Source organism: Vidua chalybeata, chromosome 1, assembly GCF_026979565.1.
Source record: "Vidua chalybeata isolate OUT-0048 chromosome 1, bVidCha1 merged haplotype, whole genome shotgun sequence".
NCBI lineage: Eukaryota > Metazoa > Chordata > Aves > Passeriformes > Viduidae > Vidua > Vidua chalybeata.
In genome coordinates this window covers 21381773-21394290 of record NC_071530.1, presented here as the reverse complement: position 1 = coordinate 21394290, position 12518 = coordinate 21381773, and the positions used below count along the sequence as shown (strand labels likewise).

At 43.1% G+C, this 12518-nt stretch overlaps 2 protein-coding genes across 16 annotated transcripts in view; one reads left to right on the top strand and one right to left on the bottom strand.

The window, feature by feature from the left end:
- Nucleotides 1-683: 683 nt before the first annotated feature.
- On the top strand, nt 684-4716 carry RPP38 (ribonuclease P/MRP subunit p38). 12 transcript variants are annotated; one of them, XM_053950670.1, is made up of 4 exons: nt 1069-1352; nt 1616-1745; nt 3291-3343; nt 3679-4716. In XM_053950670.1, the coding sequence occupies exon 4, from the start codon at nt 3706-3708 to the stop codon at nt 4552-4554; it is 849 nt and encodes a 282-aa protein (XP_053806645.1). In that variant the 5' UTR covers nt 1069-1352; nt 1616-1745; nt 3291-3343; nt 3679-3705; the 3' UTR covers nt 4555-4716. The 12 variants fall into 12 exon arrangements, with proteins under 12 accessions (XP_053806582.1, XP_053806602.1, XP_053806627.1 ...); XM_053950607.1 differs by lacking the exons at nt 1069-1352; nt 3291-3343 and adding an exon at nt 684-1044; XM_053950677.1 differs by lacking the exon at nt 3291-3343.
- A 1-nt stretch (nt 4717) lies between these two features.
- Nucleotides 4718-12518, bottom strand: part of NMT2 (N-myristoyltransferase 2) — a 34760-nt gene continuing 26959 nt past the window's right edge. For all 4 annotated transcript variants that reach the window (XM_053950550.1, XM_053950567.1, XM_053950558.1 and 1 more), the window contains 2 exons: nt 9255-9392; nt 4718-9066 (listed from right to left, as the gene is read on the bottom strand). In XM_053950550.1, coding sequence (XP_053806525.1) covers nt 9046-9066; nt 9255-9392 — 159 coding nt within the window. In that variant the 3' untranslated portion in view covers nt 4718-9045. The remainder of the gene's footprint in view (nt 9067-9254; nt 9393-12518) is intronic.

The window sequence follows — 12518 nt, the reverse complement described above, 5'->3', positions numbered from 1 at the left end:
GAGCGGCGACCAGCGCCGGCAAGGGGCGGTGGCGGCAGGGAGCACTAAGCCGCCAGTGCTGAAAGCCTGAGCTCCAGCCATACTACTGAGGATTAGGCCGCCAGGTTGAGAGCACTGATACAGAAAGATTCCCAAGCCGTTTGTCTGACAGATTTCTTGAGTAATTTGAACTGCAACCAGTCCAGTTATTGGAACTGTTCCTTCTGCCGCAGTCCCTGCCCATGTCCATGTCCAGCCAACCTGGGACCTCGCACCCTTCAGCCGCAGCTCTGAAAAACACGTGGGTCATCCCTCACACAAGTGGCTACACACACAAAATACACTGTGAATGCTGGTTTTTAATTTGGTCTACTAAGTACAGAATAAAAAGACTATTAAATTAATTGATAAACTACCCTCCAAATGTAACCACTGAAGAAAAAAAAAATCCATCCCTCTTGTATCAATTAATTATTTATATTTTTTATATTCATGCCTCTATACATTTATGTACATCATCTATGGTAGGTACTTCTGCATTTTTTAACCCACTAACTTCCATAAAACCATACCAAAAAACTAATTTGAGGGGAAACAAGTCCAGGTTAAACTAAATCAGGAATTAACAACAAAACAATCCAAGTAAATTTAAGTAAATAGGAGATTTAAAAAAAAAAAACCAAAACTGAAAGCATCTCTGAAGCACCGGAGCCCTAGTGAAGAAGCTCTGCTCTTTCAGGGCCAAGAAGCTGTGCTTAACCATGCTGTGCACTACGGTGAACGTGGAAGATGGTCGCACTTGTGAAGATTTGTTAAAGGCTGAGGGCAGACTGCAGGAAACACTGAATGGAACCAGTCCTTAACTGTCACCCTGGTCACAGAACACCACGCCCGTGCACAGCACGGCGCACACCGCACTGCAGAGGGACACCCCTGTGGCTGTGAAGTTGCTATGAAGCACCTGCTGACCTGGCCCTGACTGCGTTAGCTGACAAACGACTAAGCAGGTCTGCCACCGCCTATGCGCCAGGTCTCGGGAGCGTTCGAGCCCTGGGAACGCCAGTGGTGAGCCTACCTGCCAAGGGCAGGCCCCCGGCACCAGCGCTTTGTGGCTGCTTTGCACTAACGCTACGGCCGCTTCGCGATGCGGCCTTGAGCGCAGCCCCCCGAGCCGCCACAGCGGGACGCGCCCGAGCGACCCCCACGCCGCTCCTGCTCAGCCCGCTCCAGACACCGCCCCACCGCGGAGAGACTCGTCCGCCGCGGCCGGGGGCGGAGCGGGGCCGGGCCAGACCGGGGGCGGAGCGGGGCCGGGGGCGGAGCAGGGCCGGGCTGCGTGCTGCGGCGTTTTCCTGGAGCGCGGGACGGCCGAGGTAGGGCCGGCTTTGTGCCGGCGGGCGCGGGGCAGCTGCGGCCTGGGCCCCGCGGTCGGGCAGCCGGAGGCCGCTCCGCTCCCGGGGCCGCCTGGGCCCGCGCCGGCCCGCAGTGCTTGGCGGGCGAGCGGCTGGCGACCCGGGATGCGGCGGCCGGGGAGAGGGTGCTGCGGTCCCGGCGGAGCCCTCGCCAATGGGGACCTGGAGGCGGCCGCAGCGCGTTGTGCTGGGGCCGTGCTTAGCCCGCGTTTCGCTGTTGCCAGGGGCTGGAGGAGCCCCCGGAGCGCTCCGCGGCGGAAGCGGCTGGCGCGGTTCCTGGCGGCGGTGGACGTGGGCGGCGTTTCTCCGATCTCCCTTCCGCCGGAAGCGAGGGCGTCGGGGCCGTGGTGCGAGGTGGAGGAGTTGTGTTCGTTTGTTCACTCGTTGCTCTATTTCCCTATACCTGCACGCTTGTTTTCCTCAGGGGTGCCCATTTTGAAAAGAAAAATGCCATCTGAACTGTGAACATGTTCCATGGTTTGGTTTTTTTTGTACGTATCTGTTGCTGATTTTTTTTGTCAAAGGTCATCAGAGCATCCCTAATTGAAACCTTTTAAAGGAGATAACGCAGAGCTCATTCTTTAAAAACTATCAGAAGCTTCCATTCTAACTCAGTCACACGTAAGAATTCTTGTGGTCATTTCCATTTTTCACTTGTGTTCACTTTTTGGTTGTTGCTATTGTGATGGTAAGCAAAAGGGATTAGATAACTTCACGAATGATAGCTCCATGAAGGACTAATAGGTTAAGTCGGCAGATCTTTATTCTTACATCTCAGATGCAACCATTCTGATTGCTTGGGAGCTGAGGGGAATGGCAGCCCTGTCCTCCCCAGGTGGTTTCTCCGGTCTCCACTGTTGCAGGCAGATAACTGGGTTGGATGGACCATCACCGAGGTGGCCCAGGGTATTTCATAGATTATTCTGAGAGTACTCAAGAGTGCCACGGTGGTTTTTTATGTATTTTGGAATTCTCCATTTTACTGTTCTCTGAAAACTCCTTTAGTGGTTTTGACTTTCATTTTGGATAGCAGTTCACATTGCATTGATACAGTTCTGTTCAAGGCAGAATCACAGACCATCTTGAGTTGGACAGAATTCACAAGGATCATCAAATCCAATTCCTGGCCTTTCCAGTCCAACTCATGGATGGCCCCCAGAATCACACCATGTGCATCTTTCTCCTCCAGACAAGAGTTTAACTGAGTGAAAAATCTATCCAGATAGCTGTTGCTTGATGGCAGTGCACTTGGGTCAAGATGGTATTTGTCTTTTTATATCAAGGTGGCTCACTACCAGTACACAGAGAACTGGTATGACTAGCAAAATGGTATCTTTTGGGTGGCAGCTTTTAGGTGTTCATGAGCTGTACATAAATGAAATCTATATGCCTGCTTGGGTAACTAGGAAACCTAGGAGGGAGTCATGTCATGGTTCTCCTGATTAGAAACCTGAGCTGCGCTTATTCTGCGAGCTTGCCAGTGCAACAATGAAGATGGCACTAGTTCCCAAGCAGGTGCATGGGGGCTTTGCAATTTACCAGGGACTGTCATCAGGCTTGACCTCATGTCTTCACTGCTACTCTGGACTAGATCAGAGCAAGAATAATTACACTTTCTCCACTCCTGTTCAGTTTTTCTCACCCCTGAAGGCATTCTCCAGGGGACACAAAAGACCCCTTCTGAACTTCTAGAGGCTTGTAGGGAATTGCCTTCCTTCCCTGAAAGCATAAACTGTTAAAAGAGTCTGCAAGTTTTTATCACACCTTCCACATACAGAAAAACACAAAGGCAGGACTAAAGATTGAAAAAACAGATTTATAAAAATCCTAAATAAATGTAGGAACTTGTTTCATGTTGTGATTCAGTTCTTGCTTTTTTTTTTACCTCCCATGTCACAGGGGGCAATGCAGCTGTGCAACAGCGAAAATGGTGTGGTCCTTCAACCATTCTGGTGATTCTGGGGATGGGTTGTTGTTTGGTTGGGCTTGTGGGTTTTTTTTACATCTACAATACCTCCAGCTGCTTTTGTTTAGCTTTAGAAGGGTCTGTTATCACTGCTGTTGCCATACTGTCCTGTCCAGCTTTTTTTAATTTATTTAAAAAAACCCAGCTCCACACCTGCCCTTTGGAAAATGTGTGATGGATTAGTGCCCTGAGGAGGCTGATAGATGCCAGTATCACTGACATACGGCGTTTCTCTTCTGCATTTCCAGAAGAAGCTTCTGGTAGCAATGTCCACAGCAGACAGTACAGTATTTGAACTAATGTCTTGCTCTTTCTTCCTAGAGAGACAAAACACAGAACCACCTCAGGATGTCTGTCATTCAGCAAGGGACGGCAACACTTCGGAAAGCAAAGAAAACCACTATAAAAACGTGTCTAGATAACCCCTTTGTTTTCCAATGGAAAACCATAGATGGAGAAGATATGCATTTTATACTAGGGACCTTAGAAGAAAGGATTAAACATATTGGACTTAAAAAGATTGAGAGTCCAAGGTGGAAAAAACGTTCCCTTACAAAAAAGCAAACAGAAAGAAAGTGTGATGCTGGCACCAATGAATTCCCTAAAGAGGAAGCAGAAAGCCACCAACAAAAACCAGGATGGACTGACATAAGTATCAGAAGACAGCTTGCTATTGGAGTTAATGAAGTTACAAAAGCATTGGAAAAGAATGAACTTCTTCTCTTGCTGGTGTGCAAGTCTGCCAAACCTGCCATGATCACGTCGCACCTGATCGAGCTGAGCGCGAGCCGCGCCACGCCGGCAGGGCAGGTGCCACGGCTCAGCGAGACCGTCGCGCCCCTTCTTGGCTTAACATCCATTTTAGCACTGGGCTTCAAAAAGCAGTCTGACAAATTCACTGAAGCAATAGCAGCAATAATTCCAAAGATACCAGCTTTGGAAGTGCCGTGGTTTCAGTACAGAACTGAAGAATCCATGGCTTATGCAGATACAGATTCTTCAGAAAATCTGGAACCCGAAGAGCTTGCAGAGGTGCTGGGGGATAAGCTCACAAGTCAGAAGAGGAAGCATACGGAAAGCAATCAGCCTGATCTTTCAAATGTAATTTTGCAGCCTTTGAAAATCAAGAAAATTGTCCCAAATCCCAATAAGATAAAGAAACCACCTCGCAAAAAGAAAAAGGCTTTTTCAGCATAACTGAGTTTGGTTTGTTCTATTAAACAGATTTTTAAATGCAGGATGGAGTACAATTCTAACAGTTCTTTTAGGCTTTACAGTGTAAAGGTCTTGAGTACAAGGAGAACTTCATGTTGTATTTGGCTGAGGTACTTTCTGCTTTAATAAAAAATATTGCTCAGACTTGAGTGTTAGTCTTTACTGGGGGTAAGTATTTTCATTTGCAGCTGGAGACCAGAGTTAAAGCTGGTAATGAACATGTCAAAGTAATTTTAAGACATAATTTATGCTTCTTTGGAATGAATACAAAGCATTAAATGAACTTTGTCTTTTTACACAGATTAACATGCTTTAAGCAAAAGCGATTTAAGTATAATTACTCAAACAAATAAATACCAAAAGTGAAAGTTTATTTAAACAAAGTTCCATGCCAATAAAACTCTTTTAAAGCTGGGTTCAAGTAAATAGCACAGGCAGACTTCCCTTTTCAACTTATTTTTTGCTGCTGAACAACTTGTTTTGATCACAAATGTACGCAGACTTGGGTTCCACCTGATACCTGGTGCATGGCATGCTGAAGGAAAAGCTATTTCCAAATACAAAACCAAATGACTACTGCTGCAGTTTAAAAAAAATACTTCCATATGCAAACTATTAACACATATCCTGTGAGAAAATGTAAACCTAAACTCCATTAGCTCTCTTAATGAAATCTAAAATTATTTCCCAGGAAATTGACATAAGCCATATACTGTTTTATGTAAAGTAGATGAGAACTGTTACTGCTACAAGACAGAAAATGTATCATGTAATTTCTGAGTTCCCTTTAATTTTACTGGAGACTATGAAAAATTTCCTAGTGAGGGAGCTGGGTTGTAGGAAGGAAGGGAAATAGCACTGCAATTCAGGCAATCAACAGCCTAGGAATTTACTTGTAGAAGAAAGCATAAAATACCTTGAGTAACTTTTGTTGTTCCTTAAAAGGTAAAATTTACATGTATTTTTCAGAGATTTGCTAATCCAGATTTCCACTGCCATCCAATAGCTCATCTGTATTTTGAATTTATTTAGAGATTACTTTAGTTCATAATACCAACTACAAAGGCAGGCAGTAGCAATGAGCAGTGATTCTGTAGTCATGATGCTCCTTGAAGTTTAAACACAGCATTTAATGCTACAAATTGTTTCCATGTCTGAGGGTGCAAAAAGAGCTGAGATTTCTTTGCCTTGCTTCATAGTCCTTTATACACATCCTTTTTTTGGATTTCTGAGTGCATAAAACTTGGAAGGCATGCTAGCACTAGTGTGTTTCATTCCCAGGCTGGCTAACCATAGCATAAGAATTGTAGCATTTAGCATAAGGATTAGCTTTGGTTAAAAGCATAAGCACAGCAATCATCTTTCAAGCACTTCACTGCCTGCCCAGGTCTATCTCTGTCTTCAGGGATTTGGGTTCCCTCGGCACACAGGAAGTTACTTTGGGAAAGAAATAACAGATGTTTAAAAAGCCAGGTGGGAAAGATGGTAGAGCAAGCTTTATATTTGCCAATCCTTTGCAAACACCTGTTAGGTTCTGAGGAGTCTTACCTTCATAGCAGGACCAATGCACACAGGCTCAACCTTAGAAACAAGAGACGGGTCTCTCCTACTGAGCTCCTGGAAGTGGCCCCACACAGATATTCACCTTTTGTTTAGTACCTGCTTAGGAAGTCAAAGTGAGTTGCCACAATTTTCACCTCCAGAGTCTTATTATGTGGGTGCAAGCTGGAATACCTTCAAGATTCAAGTCCTGTTGATGCTGTGATATTTCAGCAAAACACGACAGGTGGAGAGCACTCAGCAGGAACAGAAGAGGCCATGCTTAACACAATGAACATGAACAGAACTCTTCAAGAGCTGCCCCAACACTCAGGCTTAGATGCCTGCTTCCCTCATGCTCTGGCTGATAGATTTTCTCTCTCACCTACAGTGCTGCACAGCTTCTACAGGAGCATGTCTCTGCCCTCCAGCCCCCTAGTGAACATGCAGAGGGAGCCAGACAAGACAGAAGTTTATCCCCTGGATTCAGAAGCAAATGGCACTATTTTACTAGAAGAGAGCACAAGACTGGCCACGCTCCTTCCTTCATGTGCCCTAACCTGAAGATTTAGGCAAAAGCCAGGCTGCAGGAAACCCACGTTCAAGTCTGTCTTCTACCTGGACGTACTTGGTCCTATCATGGCCTCAGTTTTACAAAGGACAATACTTGGGAGGATCTGCCTTCTGATTTCAGAGGAGAAAAAGAAATCATCTGCCTAACATTTCTTCCACTCACAATTTTTTGAGGGGAAGGAAGGCAGAGAACATGAACATATCCTTCACCAGGGCTGTGATCACCTGCGCTGTCTCAGCAAGGAAGTATCTAAGCCATGAGGACAGAGCTATGCCCTGCTGTCCCACCTCACCTCAAGCAGCCCTGAGAGAGGACTGCTGAGGCTCTGCCTTTAAGAGCTGAAGAAGAACACATTGAGCTCCTTGGTGAACCTCATCCCAGAATGCTCTATGAAAATGTCTGCCAAGGAGGCAACATCTTGTCTTTTAGGAATTAAAAAAGTCTTTCCTGGGGTCAAGATTAAATCCTTCTTGTTACTTCAGGTATCACTACTATCAATTATGTTTTCAGGCACTTAATTCTGCTCAGGCCTCAGAGTCCAAGCTGTCTCTGCACCACCTGTTTTGACTGCTACTAGTAGGGAGGTATCAAGAGTGGCCAGAGATGTAAAGCCCAACTGCACCATGAGATCGCTCCTAAGTCCTTTTAAACTCATGAGGTCCTGAGCTGGTGCACAACCAGGGGTAAAACAAACCACGTTCAGTCCCTTCCTTTGTTTGAAGGAGGTTGAATGCTTTAATCAGCTATAATCAGTAAGGGAAAGTATTTATCACTGTTTCTAGGGCAGAATCCTCTCACCACAATTCAACAAGAAAAATAAACCAAACCACAAACCATTCACACAGTGGAAAAGGAGCGGGAAGAAAGAAAAACCCCACTGCTACAAGGTAGTGGGTAGGGCTAACAGTTATGAAGAACAGACAAATTTATCTTCATGTACAGAATTAAACTTCCAGCAAAATCTGCTGTCAGAATTACAGGCATGTTTAAAAGGAAAGTTAGACATTTGCATTTCATGAGATATTCAAGTCACATTCAAAAGATGCTCACAGCACAGAGGCTTCACTACCACAATTTGGCACTTTCAGCTAGAACAGTTTCTTAACACAGATTTTCTCAGTGCTCACGATTCTGCAGCATCCATGAGCTGAAAGAACTGCTATCATCTCTAGCTATGACGCTTTGCTGGAATGCATATAAAGTGCTTCAGAAGCCACTCCCATTGCTGAGCATTCATGAGGGAATTAAAACAGCTCCACCCAACAACAAAGATCAGCCCTCCTACATTTCAGGAAGTGCAGTACAGAGACTTCCAAGGACGGAGGGCAGAGCATTTCTCTTTTGCTTACCAGCCACATATATAGCAAAACTTCTTGTTCCAAAGTCAGGATAAAAACACTACCAGGAACAATTTATGAATACATATTTACACAAGGTACTTTTCATTAGAATTACAGACTTCATAGGAAATAAAAGTAGACAAAGGAATATGTGCAATTTCGCAGAAGCGTTGAAAACATTCAAACTATAAATATCCTGATAGCACTACTAAAATTCTTAGTTTTACACACAGGCTGATGTTATTCTACTGAGGAAAAACTAAGGTATTGTGCCACAACTGTAAATTAAGTACAGTAATGTATTCTCATTCTGGCAACACAGGTTACACCTGCACTGAACAGTGCGATACTGTTAAATCAATCCACTGATCTATTGAAGATCAAAGTACAAATCTGTATTTTTTATTGATTTGGCAGCGTTGCTTATGGAGAAACAAATGCACTAGTTAAACCAGTACACTGTCATACTGCTCCAGTTACAAAAACATCCAGGACTTTCATAGAGCTACAAAGGTATCATACTTCATGATTTTCCCCCAAATGATGATATCCATGTTAAGTAAATAAGCAAAGATACTCCAGTTTGTATCCTTCATTCTGTTACACTGACATACTTACATCACCACTTAATAAATAGAAATGCAGCAGTTCATCCACATAATAGCAAATATTTTTGTACCCTAATCCACCACTGAAGTTCAGTTTGTACAAAACAGTCTTTTCTACAGAGTGGAAAAAAATACTTTCTTCTCATCCAGGTGCAAGCTAAGCTTTGAAACTTAAATGAATGTGCTTTTTATTCTTTTCATGGACAATAGAAGAGTTTCATGAACCGTCTGAACTATCTGAAAATGCATAAATTTGGTCACACGTGGATGTTTTCACTGATCAGATTTAATGGACTATTTCAGTATCACTGACGTTGTGCTTTTACTCCTCTTGAACAACACCATTTCAAGAGTTATGGAGATCAAATTAACTCAAACGATGACCTCAAGAGTTCTAGAAACATAAGCATTCTCATTGTAACACAAGACCAACCTAAAGGAAGAAGAAAAATATAGTATTTTAGTTCAAGTATGGCAGTAAATCTAAACATCAATAGTCTTCTGCATCTCAATTATGGATCATAAACAGGGCCAATTACATTATATGGCCCATTGTTGGCCAGTGTAAATTAATGTACCATTACATCTAATGGAATTCAGGAACTCATTTTTCTCCCTTACCTTTTCAGATTCCATGCCTGGACATCTCCAGTTGTACAAGTAATACTGCAAATTTCCATCTCCAATCCCAAACTTGAGTTTTTCCAGGAATGTTTTGTTTTCCATTAAGTCTAGTGCATTGAACACATCAAATCCTTTCTGGCAACAGCAAAACATTTTTAAAATTTTACTTTTGAAATTTTCAAATGACACAAAAATGATACTTTGCAGAGTGGCATATGGTATCCAAGAGACTTAGGCTAATTAAAAGGAAAAAATACAGTGGAATAAATCTTGCCTTTTAATTAGGCACACACACGAAGACATTTTCTCTATAAAAACTAAAGTATAATGCACAACTGTATTTGAAGATTAGCTCCAAAAGGGTATGAATTTTAAAGCCATTTTCAGGGCCTAATGTCTAAAGAGTCCCTAAAGCATTTTTCATTATTTTATCCTTACAGACATGCATTTTTTTACAGTGTTCTGACACATATGGCCTATTCTAGTTGTAGCTGCATAAATGCAGTTACTCTGTTTTTCAGCAATTTATCATTCTGTTAATGATAAACATATTTTGTGATTTAATCCTTTTCTGAAGTGCCATTCTCTTTAGAATTCAAATCTTTCATGTGATTCTCCCTCCCTTACTTATGCACCCTCTATCAACTCCTCTTTTCATAAACATCCCAAATTCACCACAAAGAGACATTTTTTGTCTCAGAAGAGCCACATGGCTGAATCAGTCTCAAGAGTTTCTTCTCCACCAACACATGCTCAAATCCTTTCTCCTCACTGGGAACTCTTAACAAGCAACCTAAACCCCAGATCTGGTAAGCCATTGCAGCAATAATCATCACGTAAGAAGAGGTGAATTTGCTCGGGGGTGTGGATATGAAATCCATTTATTTGCAATTATCTACAAGGGAGTCTGACCTAAGCTCCTGGAGTCTTAAAAGCACAAAGGTGCAGCACCAGCAAGACATGATACACTTTTAAGACAAAAGGTACAAAACAATAATGCTCAATTACTTAAGCACAAGAACATGGGGTAAGGAACATTCTTTACTCAGTAAAAGAATTAGATTTTTTTTTTTTCTTTTAAATGAGCATCACATATTAGGGAAAAAGAGGTCTGAAGAAAAAGAGCACTTAAGCTCTTCATCAGGACTATTTAACAGAAAGTTACACAGCACAGACAGTGAGTTTAGTAAGGTTTCCTGCTACCTTACACAAGGATCATTTTGTGTGCAGATGACGCCACGCTAAGTTAAATGTGCTGTGAAAAACACGCAGAAATAAGACAAATGAGGTGACAATATTTGACATTTGGCATTGAAAGTAAATTTTGAAATATTCCAAGTAAGTAACAGTAACAGCAATCTCAGAAGGCAGGAAGGGAATGGGGGAGAATAGAGACACGCTCTAGATACAAGCACACCAAGCTGTGCAATTAAACACTCAAAATTCAAACAAAACTCTACAGATGTAGTTTTAATTCAGTATCTAAATACCAGCAGATTAGTTTCAGGTTAGTATCTTCTGAGAGGGATAAAAAGGTTTCTGTTTCAAGGTACTTTCTCCACAGCTCTGACAAACCACTTAACCAGACTCAGAAGAGAATTTCTTCCCTGTGTTCTAGATCTAGAAAATTTGTGTCAGCTTCAACAATAAAATATGCAGGGTTTTAGAGGGATTATCCTGATATAAAATCTCACTCTCTCTCCATGCAGAATACATAGAACCTAAGTTAATAACTCCAAATTTTGGGTTTTACTTTGAAGGTCAGGTGTTTTGTCCTGTAACTGCCTAACTAATTCTAAACTAATTTTATATAGTGTCATATGAAGATAAAAATAAACATTAGCTGACATGCAAACCCTAGAAGTAATTTGCTGAGCTGAATTTGTAGCTTCAAAACTGATGCTGTGGAGTTAAAGTACAGAAAGGATACTGTGGTGGGCTGTCCCCAGATAAGAGCCAAACACCCACACGGCCTTTGGTTTACGCCTTCCCACAGGATGGGGAGAAACCAGAAGGAAGGCAAGACGTCTTGAGAATTGAAATAATGACAGTTTAATAGAGAAAGCAAAAGCTGAAGGCACAAGAGAAGCAAAAAGAAGAATTCATTCACTACTTCCCACTGCCAGACAGATGTCAAACCACTTCCTGTGAAGCAAGATCTCAGCATGCATAATGATTGTTAGGGAACATAAATGCTATCACTGGATGCATTCTCCCTTCCTCCTCCTTTCCTTCAGCCTTTCTTGTGGAGCAGAACATCATATGGTGTGGAACATCTCTTTGGTCAGTTGGGGTCACCTGTCCTGGCTATGTCCCCGCCCAACTTCTTATCCACCCTCAGCCTCCTCAGTGCAGGGGAAAGAGAAAGCCTTGAGGCTGTGCAAGCAGTGTTCAGTAAGAACCAAAACACTGGTGGTGTTATCAGTCCTGCTTCAGTGACAAACTGCAGCACCATATGGGCTGCAAGGAACAAAGTTAACTCCATCCCAGCCAGACTCAGTATGTTTGTAAACAAAAGGCTGTGAATAGGACTGCATTATCAGCTCTCTTCTGTGGCCTTACCTCTCCTCATATAAAACTCAACTGCCAGATCTGTAACTATGATTAAGCATCTAGTGATGCATTACAGGGCCAGCAGGTACTTAAGAAATCCACAGGTGTCTAACTCCCAATATTGCAAGAGATATAGGATGATCTGCTCAAAAGGAAAGAGCTGCATGTCACACTGAGAGAGAAACGTATGCAGGGGAAGGTGCAAAGCTTTGGGGTCAGACCATGGAACTACCTCCTCACCTGCCCCACCCACAGCCTAGAGAATGGCCAGACACACAGCTCCCTGGGCCACACTTCTAACCCAGACTAACCTTTTTCCACCTTGACTTTTAAGAATAATTACCAGTATTTTTAGCCACTCCTGAAAATTATACTGGCTTCTCAAAGTCTGTCTCTGAACTTCCTTTTGGATCATTCTGGAGCCTGAATAATGGTATTTCCCATAACTATCCAGGAGTTTTCCCTGACAAATAGTTACTGAACTGCTTCTAGGTTAACAATCCTCAGCAAGCAGTTTCCATCACAGTTGGCAGCTCTGTTGCAGTGCTGCATGAACATGGCTAGGACAGACAGGCTGAAGATTGTGTGGCTGTTTTCATGCAGCCTGAAGTCTGAACAGATACAGCCTTTGCAGACCATCAGTGGCTTTGTCCAGAACCAACAGAGAAAGCCCAGTGGCAGATGCAGGCAGCTCTGAGCATGGCCTGC

Bases quoted from the DNA above. Each gene is read 5' to 3' on its own strand.
- RPP38 (XM_053950587.1), top strand. From the start codon at position 1,497: ATGCGGCGGCCGGGGAGAGGGTGCTGCGGTCCCGGCGGAGCCCTCGCC. The intron at 1,746-3,678 runs GTGGAGGAGTTG...CTTTCTTCCTAG, and splicing joins CGTCGGGGCCGTGGTGCGAG to AGAGACAAAACACAGAACCA.